Source organism: Anastrepha ludens, chromosome 5 (genome assembly GCF_028408465.1).
Source record: "Anastrepha ludens isolate Willacy chromosome 5, idAnaLude1.1, whole genome shotgun sequence".
Taxonomy (NCBI): Eukaryota; Metazoa; Arthropoda; class Insecta; order Diptera; family Tephritidae; genus Anastrepha; species Anastrepha ludens.
This window is the reverse complement of record NC_071501.1, coordinates 108,115,507-108,128,586: the sequence shown is the minus strand read 5'-3', so window position 1 is coordinate 108,128,586 and position 13,080 is coordinate 108,115,507. Positions and strand designations below refer to the sequence as shown.

The 13,080-nt window shown below is 36.7% G+C and overlaps 1 protein-coding gene across 2 annotated transcripts in view; it reads right to left on the bottom strand.

Moving 5' to 3' along the window:
* Positions 1-5,085: 5,085 nt before the first annotated feature.
* Positions 5,086-13,080, bottom strand: part of LOC128863787 (probable cationic amino acid transporter) — a 32,807-nt gene continuing 24,812 nt past the window's right edge. Inside the window, exons 7-13 of one of the 2 annotated variants that reach the window (XR_008454627.1) lie at positions 10,035-10,279; positions 9,831-9,974; positions 9,506-9,768; positions 9,324-9,422; positions 9,105-9,264; positions 8,471-8,963; positions 5,086-6,469 (exon numbers count right to left, since the gene is read on the bottom strand). Coding sequence is in view for 1 of the 2 variants with exons in the window: in XM_054103130.1 (XP_053959105.1) it covers positions 8,608-8,963; positions 9,105-9,264; positions 9,324-9,422; positions 9,506-9,768; positions 9,831-9,974; positions 10,035-10,279 (1,267 nt within the window). In the remaining variant the exon portion in view is untranslated. Of the gene's footprint in view, positions 6,470-8,218; positions 8,964-9,104; positions 9,265-9,323; positions 9,423-9,505; positions 9,769-9,830; positions 9,975-10,034; positions 10,280-13,080 lie in introns of those variants that run through there. The other variant, XM_054103130.1, reaches the window with a different exon arrangement.

Here is a 13,080-nt window from a genome sequence, read left to right as displayed (position 1 = left end):
ATTTGCCGTTCGGAGCAGGTAGGAACACAATCAAACAGCCATACAGAAGGTTCCTCTTACTAGTGAACGAAGCTGAAACTCTATATAACAATAATCAGACCTTGCGGTATTTATGCTTCTGGAACCTAGGAGATGCGTAAGGTGGATTAAGAAAAGCTAAACATATTTGAGCGAAAAATCATGCTTGGACGGGTGCAGATAGATCTCGTCCACTATCGTCTACGTTACAACAATCAAAACCTAGCTGAGCTATACGACTTTCAAATCACCGACTTCATCAAATTTCAGCGTGCTAAGGGTGCTAGACATGTTTTGAGAATGGACCCAAACGAAATTGTAAAAAAGATCCACAATAGTAAGCTTTAGATCTGTTTTGCAATTTCAGTTTAGCTGTTTAAAAGGGGTCACCCAAGGAAAACTTGGATTTTTAAAGCTAATGACGACGGCAAGATCTTTGGACTGAAAAACTGGAGGATACCTGTCAGGGTTCGGGAGTTTTGGTCGAAGTTATTGAGGGAGCCAAGGTCCTATCCGAATCGTGATACCAACAATGATAATGAATACGCGCCTTACTGTCTTACTGACAAGAGGAAGCTTTCAGTCTCCCAAATGTATACAAAAAAGTCTTTGATAGGCGATTTGAGAAGAGAAGAAGTGTTGTTCAGGCCTTTTTTGGATTGCCTTCATTCAAATGCTTCAAATTTATTCATTAATTGGACCACTCGGGTGTGTAATTCTCCATCAAACAATACAGCCGTACGAGTATAACCGACAGAAGAAGAAGTTGGTGCTAACTTTAATGCAAGCAGACGACCATGTTTAGCCGTAAGATTCTAAATAGAGATTACCGACTCAGGTCAAAATACCAGCCGTCCAATTAACAAAACATTATAAGATTATGATTTTTATTTCGATTTCGCGCTAGAGCTCAACCATTTCAAAATATTATTAAATATATAAACCATAAGCGGTCTCAGCGAGACACCCCATACACCGTAAATATAAAGTGAAATTATATGTTATCTCATAAATTTATTTCAAGTGAAAAGTCTCCACACAAATACACACACATACTTATCACACAGCAGATATTAGCTTATCATAGTCCAGAGATCATTTACGCTAATAGAGACAGCGAGATTACTATTTGGCGAATTATGTGGCGTAAATGAAAAATCGCATAAGTCTGGTTTGGTTTTGTTTTGCAGCAGATAAATGCTAAATGCAATAGCAAAGCGGGGGTTCCAACGATTTCGATCTAGCAATACGGACGTCGCAGATGTGGCGCCTGAAATTATTATAACGACATCACAACAATACCGGGGTCGTAAAAATCGGAAAAATTTGCATCCCTAGTAAACATTGTTAGGATTTGTTTCAAGTTAGCTATTCTTTTAGGTTAGCTTCGTGCCTTATTAAGCAGTTGAGTGAATTTCGTGGTAGAGTAAGACTGAGAAAATTACTTCTCAAAAAAGGCTACTAAGAAAGAGGGAGATAATCTATTTCTTATAATTCGGAAGAACTTATCGAGCTATTCCATAGACTTGGAAATAAGAAATTTCACTATCCAATGTATCATTCAATGTCATAAATCGACGTCAGAGTACAAATTTAAAGAAAATTGACCAACAAAGAGAAATTTAAAGAAAATTGACAAGCGAAAAGAATTTTAAAGAAAATTGTCAAGATTTTCAATAAAGCTGATGCCCCTCGGACATCGCAAAAACTAAGCGCACCTAAATTGGTTTATGAAACTGAGTTAAGTAAAATACACTACAGAAACTTTGGACCGAACCCTCAAAACACTAAAAAAAATATAAAAATACTTGTAATTCTAAAGCCAGATATATTAAATATATAAATATAAGAGCGTCGTTTGAAAAGCCCGTGAAAAGTCGGAGAGATGGCACTACTGGCACGTATCGGGGTTATGGTTAGTTAGTAGCATCTCGTGGAAGATAACACACAAAGCTTCAGCCAGATCGGTCTTTTTTTTGTGTTTGGCATTCATCCTCGATTCTAAGTCGGAAGTCGGAGTGATTTTCAAATAAAATCCTTCCCATCACGACTACGTACCAGTTCACTTCTCAACAGATGTGGTCCCAAAATTATTGGAGAAAGGCTTCCAACTCGTTTCACATACCCTCTATTCTTCAGACATGGCTTCCGTGGATCCCGCGGACTATTATTTACTTGTACTTATATCAGCTCCAAGACACCGAGGTGTTCATGGAAATGAAACTACCGGTGAATTGCTAACTGCACAACGAATCAGCGGTAACCGAATGGGTTGGTGCGTGATTACCAATCAGAATTCACAGAGAGAACGTAGGTTTGAATCTCGGTGAAACATCAAAATTAAGAAAAACATTTTTCTAATAGCGGTCGCCCCTCGGCAGGCAATGGCAAACCTCCGAGTGTATTTCTGCCATGAAAAAACTCTTCATAACAAATATCTGCCGTTCGGAGTCGGCTTGAAACTGTAGGTCCCTCCATTTGTGGAACAACATCAAGACGCACAACTCAATTAGGAGCAGGAGTTCGGCCAAACACCCAAAAAGGGTGTAAACGCGCCAATTATATATATATACATATGTAAACTGGAGGAAACTTTTTCGATTTATCGAAGCATCTGGAAAATTCTCACAGGTCTAGCTACCTCCATGTCTCTATTTTGTCCTACAACTTCTTCTCTGTCATTTCTCTTCTTTTCTTCTTGACAATCTACCCGTTTACTTGCCAGAGATTCGAATAGAATGGACTTTTTAGCTAGAGTGTTTTATGAGTTGCCGTGTTTTTTGGCTCGCCTTTTTCAAATTTCAAATTTAATTTTTCTCTTTGTTACCAATTTGAAGAAATGAATGGCGGGAAAAAGATTTCATTCAAACGAGAAGATGATTGCATAACCGAATGACTATTTTTCAGATCGATACAAATCCTATTTTTCGAAAGAAATAAAGAATCTAGAACAACATTGAACGAAGTGTATAGGCCTAAAAGGAAGCTATGTTGAAAAATAAAACAGGTTTATAGCAAACAATTAAGCTTTTTTTTTATTTTTGCACGGACTTTTTAAAAGAGCCTCATAGTGCCGCTTAGAAAGAAAATCAACAAAAGAGTTCGAAGTTAAAAATTTTCATTATCAGAAAAACGTCCTTTTTACGGACGAAAGCGAATTTAATATAGAATTTTTGAATGAAAGCAAGGCCCGCACTAGAATTACAGTGAGGCATGCCGAAGAATCAGTTAGGCCCGAATTAGGCAGGCCTTACTGAGGCACGCCTCACTATTACCTTACCAGGCCCACGTTAGGCAAGGCAAAGATTGGAATACCAGAACAATACCAAATTTGGTTGGCGATACCTTTCGGGTCTTGGGCCTAGTTTGGCTGCTTTATGAGGCGCAATTTTGGAATGCGGTCTGCCTTATTTGCGCCTAATCACCGCCTTACCAAAATTTCTAGTCGGGGCATATTGAGATGTGGAAAAAACTACACCAAGAAGTCGATTTAAAAAAAAAAACAAACCATGTCTGCCTCAGAAATTGCGAATTTGCATTTCATGCAGGGAAATATGGATTAAAGTTGTACTTCGATATTTTCAAAGTAGTATTTATGGGAGTTCTGCTAGTTTGAGAATTCGGGATCAGCTTCACTTTTACCAGACCAATGATCCCAAGCATTTCGTCCATGTCGTGCCAGAGTAGCTATGAATTATTTTCCAAAGCTGGAGCAAACGTTACCTCCAGCACTTAATGCTCAAGAGAACTTGTGGCATATTAAAAAAAAAAATATTTGAAAACAACAAATATTTCTTGACTAACAAAAATCTTTAAATTTGCTATCGTCGAGAAAGAGGCAATAATTAGTTGCGCGGCAAGCTTTGCCGATTCACTCTGAATATCAGGGTGAATAAAAGAGAAAGAGATTTGTTAACATAGGGCTTGTTCGAGGCACGTAATAAAAGCGGCAATGCTGCTGCACCTATGACAATTTACAACACTGTTGCAACTACTCAACTGATACTTTTCTGATGTTCGGCGTTTGTTTTGCATAGATTGATAGTTGTTGATAAAAAAAATAAAAAGTAAAGGAATTTTCTGTAAATGTTTCGCTAGATAGTTTCGAAACGGACAGAAATTTTCTTATGATAATGACAAAGAAAAGAATGAAGCGCACAAGGAAAACAATTTGGATGAGTAAGGAATTGTGTACCAAATGGCTCGCTTTTTTAAAACTATTAAATTATATTCAGAATACGTTTATTTTAGACATTATTTTACTATAAACAAATATTTTACTCACTTTCCCTCTTCCATTGTTGTTGTTGTTGTTGAAGTGGTTGAGTATGACCACTGAAATAATCCTAATTAATGACCGGCACCATTTTACAACCGACGTCCTCGTATAATGATGTATGAGATCTCATTAATTTGCTGCAGGAAAGGCTTACCAAAGGAGCGGAGTCCTGGAGCCCTGGACATTCACATAAGTAGTTAAAAATACTTTTCTTTGCTCCTTCCACTTGACAGCTTCTGCAAATTGGATTGAAGGGTAGATTGAGTCTAGCTGCATGATCCCTACTTTCCAATGGCCTGTAACAGTTCATTCGTCCATTGGATTTTGTATGACGGTCATGTGTTTTTTGGTTGTAATACATGTAGTTAGTTGCTTCCATATTCTTTCGGCTAAAGCAAGATAGTATGAAGCAATGGATGCTTTTAGTGTGTTCAGTGGGGTGTAGACTGCCACCGCCTCTGCTATGTCTAGTGTCGAGCCTTTTCTTGCTAGCTCATCCGCTATCGCATTACCCCGTATGTTTCTGTGACCGGGAACTCATATCAGAGTGATTTCAAGCCAATGACTAAGCATTTCCAGCTCCTCTCTACACTGTAAGACTAGTTTGGATGAAATGGAGTTGGAGCCCAAGGCCTTTATAGCTGCTTGACTGTCTGAGAAGATAGTTACTCTTGCACCAACTTCCTTGTAGAGTTTTAGTGATTTGCATGCTTCTATGATCGCTAACAGTTCTGCCTGGAACACGCTGGCATAGTCAGGAGGACGAATTGACTGGGATAGGTTCAGTGGCTTCGAATGGAAGCCAGCTCCCACACCACAGTTCATCTTAGAACCATCGGTATAGGTTTCGATATCGTGTCTTCCAATCACCTCTCCTTTGCTCCACTCGGCTCTCGGTGGAAAACGTACCGTAAAGTTTTTCTTGAAGTTGAGGTCGGGGACTGAGTAGTCTGATCTGTTTTTGAGCAGCGAAGGTCCCTGTAGGAGGATCTTACTGTGACCGTACAACCTTGTTGTCCAGCTCCCTATGTCTCTGAGTCTCACAGCGCTGCAAGTAGCTATTGTTTTAATGTGTAAATCTAATGGCAATAGATGTGTTAGTACATTGAGCGCTTCAGTAGGACTGGTGCTAAGCGCTCCTGTAGTCAAGATACACGCTGTTCTTTGTATCTTGTTCAGCTTAGTTTTGTTGTATTTCTTTTCTGTTGCAGGCCACCGTAATAGTGCCGCATATGTTAGTATTGGCCTTACAATGGCTGTATAGGACCAATTGGTTAGTTTTGGTTGGATACCCCATTTTTTACCCAACATTCTCTTACACGTGTAAAGCGCTTATTCGCTTTCTTTACTCTGTACTCTACGTTGGACTTCCAGCTGAGTTTGGGGTCTAGGGTATCACCTAGGTATTTTGCCTGTTGGGTTAGCGTGACACTGACGCCGTTTAGTTTTGGGAGATTCCATTGTAATCGAGCAAACAAAAAATTTTTGATGCCGATTTATTTGTATTCGCGCGGAACATTTACCGAATTTTTTACGAACGCAATACTTTCACAAATCATGCAACACTCCGGTTGTGATTGAAGCTCGAACAAGCCCATACTCATAACCACTTTATTTGTATGTTATTTACTAAATGAACTAATTTCAATCTCTACTAAAGAAATATAATTTCCACAAACAAAAAACCAAACGTTACCTGCAAAGCTTGAAGCCTTGGAATAAAATTTTTCATTTACAATTACATTTCTCTCCACCCCCTTGAAGACTTCTTTATTACAAACTCATTCTTAATGCAATACGTTCGATAATACATATTTGAAATTGCGATAAAATCATTCGCTAAATATTTCAATTATGACTGTAGCTGGTACGAGTATATATAAATATATATAGGCAAGTTTATAGTAGTTACAATTCCGACAGTTAAATTATTCAGAGCACTCCTCGCTAGCACCTAAATTCTTCTTTATGTGCAGAAGAGTCACAAGATAATTCGAAGTCAATTTCTAGTTACTTTGATACTTTTGAATATTAAAAAAAAAAAATACTTTTGACTATTTTAAAATGTATGCATAAGCATATTTAAAACCATTATTTTTATTCATTATAGAATTACGTCCACTTTTTAGAGTTTTCCAAATATTTACCTAATGAAGTCTCAACATTTTATACCTGTAAATGAGTAAATTCTAAAGTTAGATATTTAGATATTCGGTAAAACATACACACAAATGTATGTATGTATGTACTTAAATATATAAAATCTAATTTTGTTGACAAATCTTTGACTTTGATGTAGAAATGTTGTAAGAAGCTCTACAAATTTAGCTTGAGTTAATTTTATATTTAAATTAATAATTTTATATTTGATTTATTATTTTTTATTTTATTTTACTTCATTTTATTTTATTATTTTATATTTTATTTTATTTTATTTTATTTTATTTTATTTTATTTTATTTTATTTTATTTTATTTTATTTTATTTTATTTTATTTTATTTTATTTTATTTTGTTTTATTTGATTTTTTTTTTTTATTTTACTTTATTTTATTTTATTTTATTTTGGTTGGTTTAAGGGTGACCCCGCATCGGAGTGCCACATAGACCGCAAGTTGGGTCCGTTGTGTTGCCCTAGAGCTCATTATCTTGTATGATTTCCCCACCTAACCGAGATTTTTATTATATTGTAGATTTTGGTCAAAGATATTAATTCGTTTCGAGAATTTTATGAGAGATTCGATTTTCAGGTCCGAGAGTACTGAAAGATTGTCAATTGTTGGAGAGCCTAGAAAAGCGAGTCGACTTCTGGTTACACCGGGACAATTGCACAGCAAATGCCTGCTCGATACTTCCTCATCTTCGTCCTCGCAGTATCTGCACAGGTCGTTTTGAGGAACCCCGAGCCGACGTGCGTGAGTGCCCAAAAGGCAGTGGCCGGTGATATCGGCGGATATCCTCTAGTGATATTATCTTTTCTAAGATAGTTTTCGCAGCATACCAGATAGCGCATACTTCCGCTTGGAATACACTACAGTAGTCGGGTAATCTAAATGATAGACTGATGTGAGGGGAATTGGAAAAGATTTCAAATCCCAATTTACCGTCTTGTTTTGAGCCATCTGTATATATAATCAGAGGGCCATCGATTTCGGTAAGATTTGTCTTCCATTCTTCCCTAGTTGGGGGTGAACAGGAAAATAGCAAGGATGGTGATGGAAGACTTACATGAGAGTCTATGTCGGAAGAGATAACAGTGTTCCTGTTCATTATGGCCGAATGGCCAATATACCTTTTCCATTTCGATATGGCATTCATGCGTGTCGCTGCTTTCGCTGCAATCGCTTTGCCAGCCAAATCGATAGGGAATAAGTGAAGCAACGTATTTAGAGCCTTAGTAGGTGTTGTATTTAGGCATCCTGTTATCAGGAGGCAAGCTGTTCTTTGGTCTCGATCAATTGTGGCTACTCTACACCGTTTTTCGAGTGTTGTCCACCATACAACCACACCGTAGAAGAGTATCGGTTTAATGATCGAGGTATATATCCATTATTTCATTTTACTTCATTTTATTTTATTTCATTTTATTTTTTTTTTTATTTTATTTTAGTTTAGTTTAGTTTAGTTTAGTTTAGTTTAGATTAGTTTAGTTTAGTTTAGTTTAGTTTAGTTTAGTTTAGTTTAGTTTAGTTTAGTTTAGTTTAGTTTAGTTTAGTTTAGTTTAGTTTATTTTAATTTTTTAAATTTTATTTTATTTTATTTTATTATTTTTTATTTTATTTTATTATTTTTTATTTTATTTTAATTTTTTATTTTATTTTAGTTTATTTTATTTTATTTTAGTTTATTTTATTATTTTTTATTTTATTTTATTTTATTTTATTTAATTTATTTTATATTTATTTATTAAATTCTTTTAATTTAATTTTTAAATGTTCTAATTTTGTATTTCATTTTATTGTATTTTATTGTATTTTATTTCAGTTAGCTTCGTTTTGTAAAAAAAATACGCCAATCTCCTTCGTCTAGTTGCAGGCAAGCCAAGCAAGCAGCATTTGCGGAGACTACAGCGATGGCAATGGCTACGGCTACGGCAACGGCACAACATTTCTTTTAAAGTACATCATTTGATAGGTACGCAGTTATTTGATCATGCAGATCTCATGTACTCAACTGTATTTATTTGCTTTTGTCTTTATCTCTTTTCTATTCACTCCAAAAGTCGTCATCATCATCGTTTTTATCCTCTTTAAAGTCGCACAAATTCAAGTCTTCATTGAAAAGATCTTCGCTTTCCGAGGAATCTGGTTGTCATCTACTTGATAAGCTTACACGTGTGGGTATGGTTACGAATGTCTTGGGCGGCCGTGGTATACGTATTGTTGTTGCCTTCGTCGCTGTCTTTGCCGAAACGCTCGGTATTAGTTGTTCTTGTATATTGCCGCCGCTATACTCGAAACAACCACAACACCAATTATCACAGCGCATCACCAAAATTAGGCCAGCAATTAGCCAAAAGAGTATGGCCGGCCAAGAATAGTATGAGCAAGCGACGAACAGCATTGAAGCCATCATAACAGAGGCAGAGCAAAGAACCGGACTCACACTGATGACGGTGGTGTGGTAGCTGGGAAAGACTGACATCATAGAACTTACGATTATGGCACCTGAAATTGTAGGGGAGAGATCAATAATTTTAGTCACTGCTACTCAACATTCCAAATTAAATTTGTAAATCTGTAAGGGCTTCCAACACTCCATCAGACTCTGCCAATTTCATTCCCAACTAAACACGATAAGATACTCACCACAAAAGTAAATGAACACCGTATTCGTGTGATGCAATACAAAGGCTATGCTGCATAAAATTGATCCAGAAACAATCATAAAAATAGAGAGCATGGCAAATCGCCATGTCAGCAGAGTCGGTAAGCGCCCAGTGCGTTCCATTGGACCAGCCGTTGTGACCTTAGATATAAGAAAAAAATTAAGACATATTTTAGATTTGTTTTTTAGCTTGAAGCCACCTTGATTTTCTGTCGATATTCATCAACTATCGCGTCAATATCGGTTGAGGTATCTGAATCGCTCTTCTCAAATTTCTCTGGGAATTCGAAATCGGAAGGCTTCAATAGAAGACACCATAATTTATTTATTACATCTTCCGTCTGTATGAAGAACTTTAATATTTCATTTGTATGCTGCTTACCGGTGGCTCACGATCCGATAGTATTGCAGATTCTACGTCTTTTGGCTCGCGCACGGGACAAGGAGATGTGGGCTCACCCAGCAAAAGCCATTCCTTCTCCAACTCCTTCTTGGGTTTCTTTTTCGTCTTTGGCTTCTTGATGGCACTTTTCTTGGCTAGGCTTGCATTCAGTAAGCTGCGTTTACTTTTACTATTCGAAGAAGAACTCTTTTCAGGAACTGGTGCAGTGGAGAGACGACTATACGAGAGTGATGAATTGAAATCTAAAATTAGATAATAAAATGAACTTCTGGTTTCACAATTGAACATAAAACATATGACTTACTACTGCGTTGTATATACTTTGGACGGAATGGCAAGTACAGCAAGTAGAATGATCTGAGAAAGCCCGCAAATAGGTGACTAGACGCCATTATATAGCTGAGATGTTGCATGGGGCAGGCAAACGCTAACATAGCGCAGAGGCTTCCTACAATTTTAAAATCAGCTTAATAAAGAGCTTCTCCACACAAGCGTCAAACTTAGTTACCGCTTATGAAAATAGCCAGCACGGGATTGCCGCTGTCGGGACTCTCATAACTTATTTGCTTGGAAAACACCTTCCATTCGGCGGTCGCAAAGCGTACTATGTAGCCGTAGAGTTCTTGGAAAAGCTCCAAGTATGCGGCCGAGCAGGTTAACATTAAAAGACAAGCTATGGCTGGTACGAAATTGTGAAAATTCAGATCGTTCACAAAAGTGAAGATTGGAATGGCATTGTACTCCGCAGCAGGTCTTGAATAGAAGTGCAAGAAATTTGAGTGTAGGGAGAGAATTGTATGTACGGGTATTTTTAAGTTGAATTGTATTTGTATTTCTTAGAATCTACACTGGTGAGCATGACTGAAAGGGTGGCAAATTTTTTTAAATATTTAAAATAAAAATTGAGCTATAATTTTTAATTTTTTGTTTAACCAAAACCATGTAAATCAAACTTTCAAACTTTACAAGAACTTTACAAAAAATCACAAACTTTTCATTAAAATATTAAAAATTAATTTTAAATTTTGAACTTTTTAACCGAGTTTTCAGAAAATTTTCGGATATGTAGTAACATGGCTTATAAATTTTAGTAGAATTAGCGTAAGTTTCAATTGGCTGAAACATCGCGTTGATTTTTAAGATTTTTTTTTTATTTTGGCCCCCCAATGTATGGCCCCCGGATAGTCTTAGTCGCTAGTTATTTTATTGTAATTTATAAAATTACATACATATAGGTATGTCTATACTATGCCTATGCCTCCCCAGAAGGAGAAGTTAGTGGTCACACTACTCAACGCACTTTGAATGTTGAACCATCGAACCACCGAAAAAACAAAAAAATTATTACATAGAAAATATTACAAAAAACAAAACAAATAATTGTAAAACGATAATGGCCGTAACCGATTAACCAAATTCTACCGGATTTTCATTAACAAATAAAGGAAATTTATAAACCGCTTAAAGAATACTTTTTAACTTGGAAATACGACTATTACTCTACAGATGGAGCTGGTATGGGAATGTCTCTAAAAATCCCACTTTGGATCGAATTCGGCTTATATTCAAACCTTATAATGAGAGTAACACAAAGATAAGGTTAGCACAAATTGATAAGCTTTTATTTATTTTTTTTTTTTTGCAACATAATTTTAAATTTTTAGTTAATTTAATTTTTTAGTTTTTTTCATAAAAATATGTTATTCCATAATAAAAACCACGTAAATCCAATTGCCAAACTTTGTACAAGATTTAAAAAAATTCAAAAAATATTCATCGAAATTCCAGCCATTTTAATCAAAATTTAGAAAGAAAATTTGACTACGTGGTTGTATGGCACCTAAAATTTATAAAAAAGTGTAAAGTTTAAGTGACTCAAAATTTTTTTGTATTTAAAAAAATATCGTGAATTCGTCAATGAAAAAATGTAACAAAAATTAAAGTGAATTTTTAAACTTTTCAAACTTAATTAATTAAAAAAAAAAAACACAAACAAATATATTCAAAACTTATCAATATGTGGTGATCTTATATTATTTCCGGCACTTCACTGGCTTTTCCAAAAAAAGTCGCCCGTCGCTTTTCTGATCCATATCAGTTAGATTTAGATATCTATGAAATGAGACTTTCAGCTATTAGTCCATAGATGTCGCTAGGAGTATTTTTAAACCTTCGCAAATGTCTTGTTTTTTTCGTCTGTCATCTGTCAACAATATTCAGTTCATTGTTTGTTACGTTTCATACAACAATGCATTTTTGTCGCTCTTAAAAATGTCTAATCTCGTGCCTTCAAACTACGATTTGCGGACATCGTTGATTTTCTGTTATCAATTGAAGAAAAACGCTTCTCAAGCTCATCAAATGCTTATAGAAGCTTACGGTGGGCATGCTCTAAGTAGAGGACAGTGCTTCAGGTGGTTTGAAAAATTCCGAAGTGGTGTTTTTAGCGTGGAGAACGAGGACCGTGGCCGGCCACCGAAAAAGTTTGAGGACGCCGAATTGCAAGCATTGTTGGATGACGATGATGGTCACACGCAAGAAATGATGGCAGAGCAGTTGGGAGTGACCCAAAAAACCATTTCCAAACGTTTGAAAGACCTGAGCATGATTTTAAATGTCGGAAGATGGGTGCCGCATAAACTGACTGAAAGGCAGCAAGAGAACCGAAAAACCACTTGTGAAATGCTGATCTCCCGGTTCAAAAGGAAGTCTTTTTTGCATAGAATTTCGAATCGTTACGGGTGATGAAAAATGGGTGTATTTCTCCAATCCCAAGCATTAACGATCGTATGGTCCGCCCGGCCACAAGCCAAAAACAACGGCCAAACCAAATCCCTTCGGCCGCAAGGGTTTTCTGGGATCAGCGTGGTATGATTTGGTACGAGCTATTAAAACCAGGTGAAACAGTGGACGGTGCACGCTACCAACGACAATTGACCGAATTGAATAGCGCTATACACCGAAAACGCCCAGAATATGCCGATCGGCGTCACAAAGTAATTTTTCTTGATGACAATGCACCGCCACATCGAACAAGAGCCACCCGGGAATTGGTGGAGACGTACAATTGGGAACCGCTGGTGCATGCGGCTTACTCACCAAACTTGGCGCCTTTGCACCGATGGGCCTCGCACTTTCCGAGCAGCTCTTCAATTCTCACGAAGAAGCCAAAAAACGGCTCGATGATTGGTTTGCGGCCAAAGACGGCCAATTTTTTTGGCGCGGCATCCAGAAATTGCCTGAGAGTTGGGAAAAATGTGTCGCTACCGATTGCTATTATTTTGAAGATTAAATTTGTTACCATTTTTTGTTAATAAACGTTTGAAATTAAAAAAAGCCTCATTTCAAAAAGCCTCATCTACCTGTTTGTCACACCGAAAAATACACGAAAATTGTATGGTTCCGAAATGGGTGATTTTAGCCTATTTTTATAAAGACGAAGAATCCAAAATTGCAGGTAAAAAATATACAAAGCATCTACAATTTAATATCCAACAAATCCGGCCTCGCTCCTTTTCATGCATTTTTTCCACGTTTTTCAGAATGTCATGGCT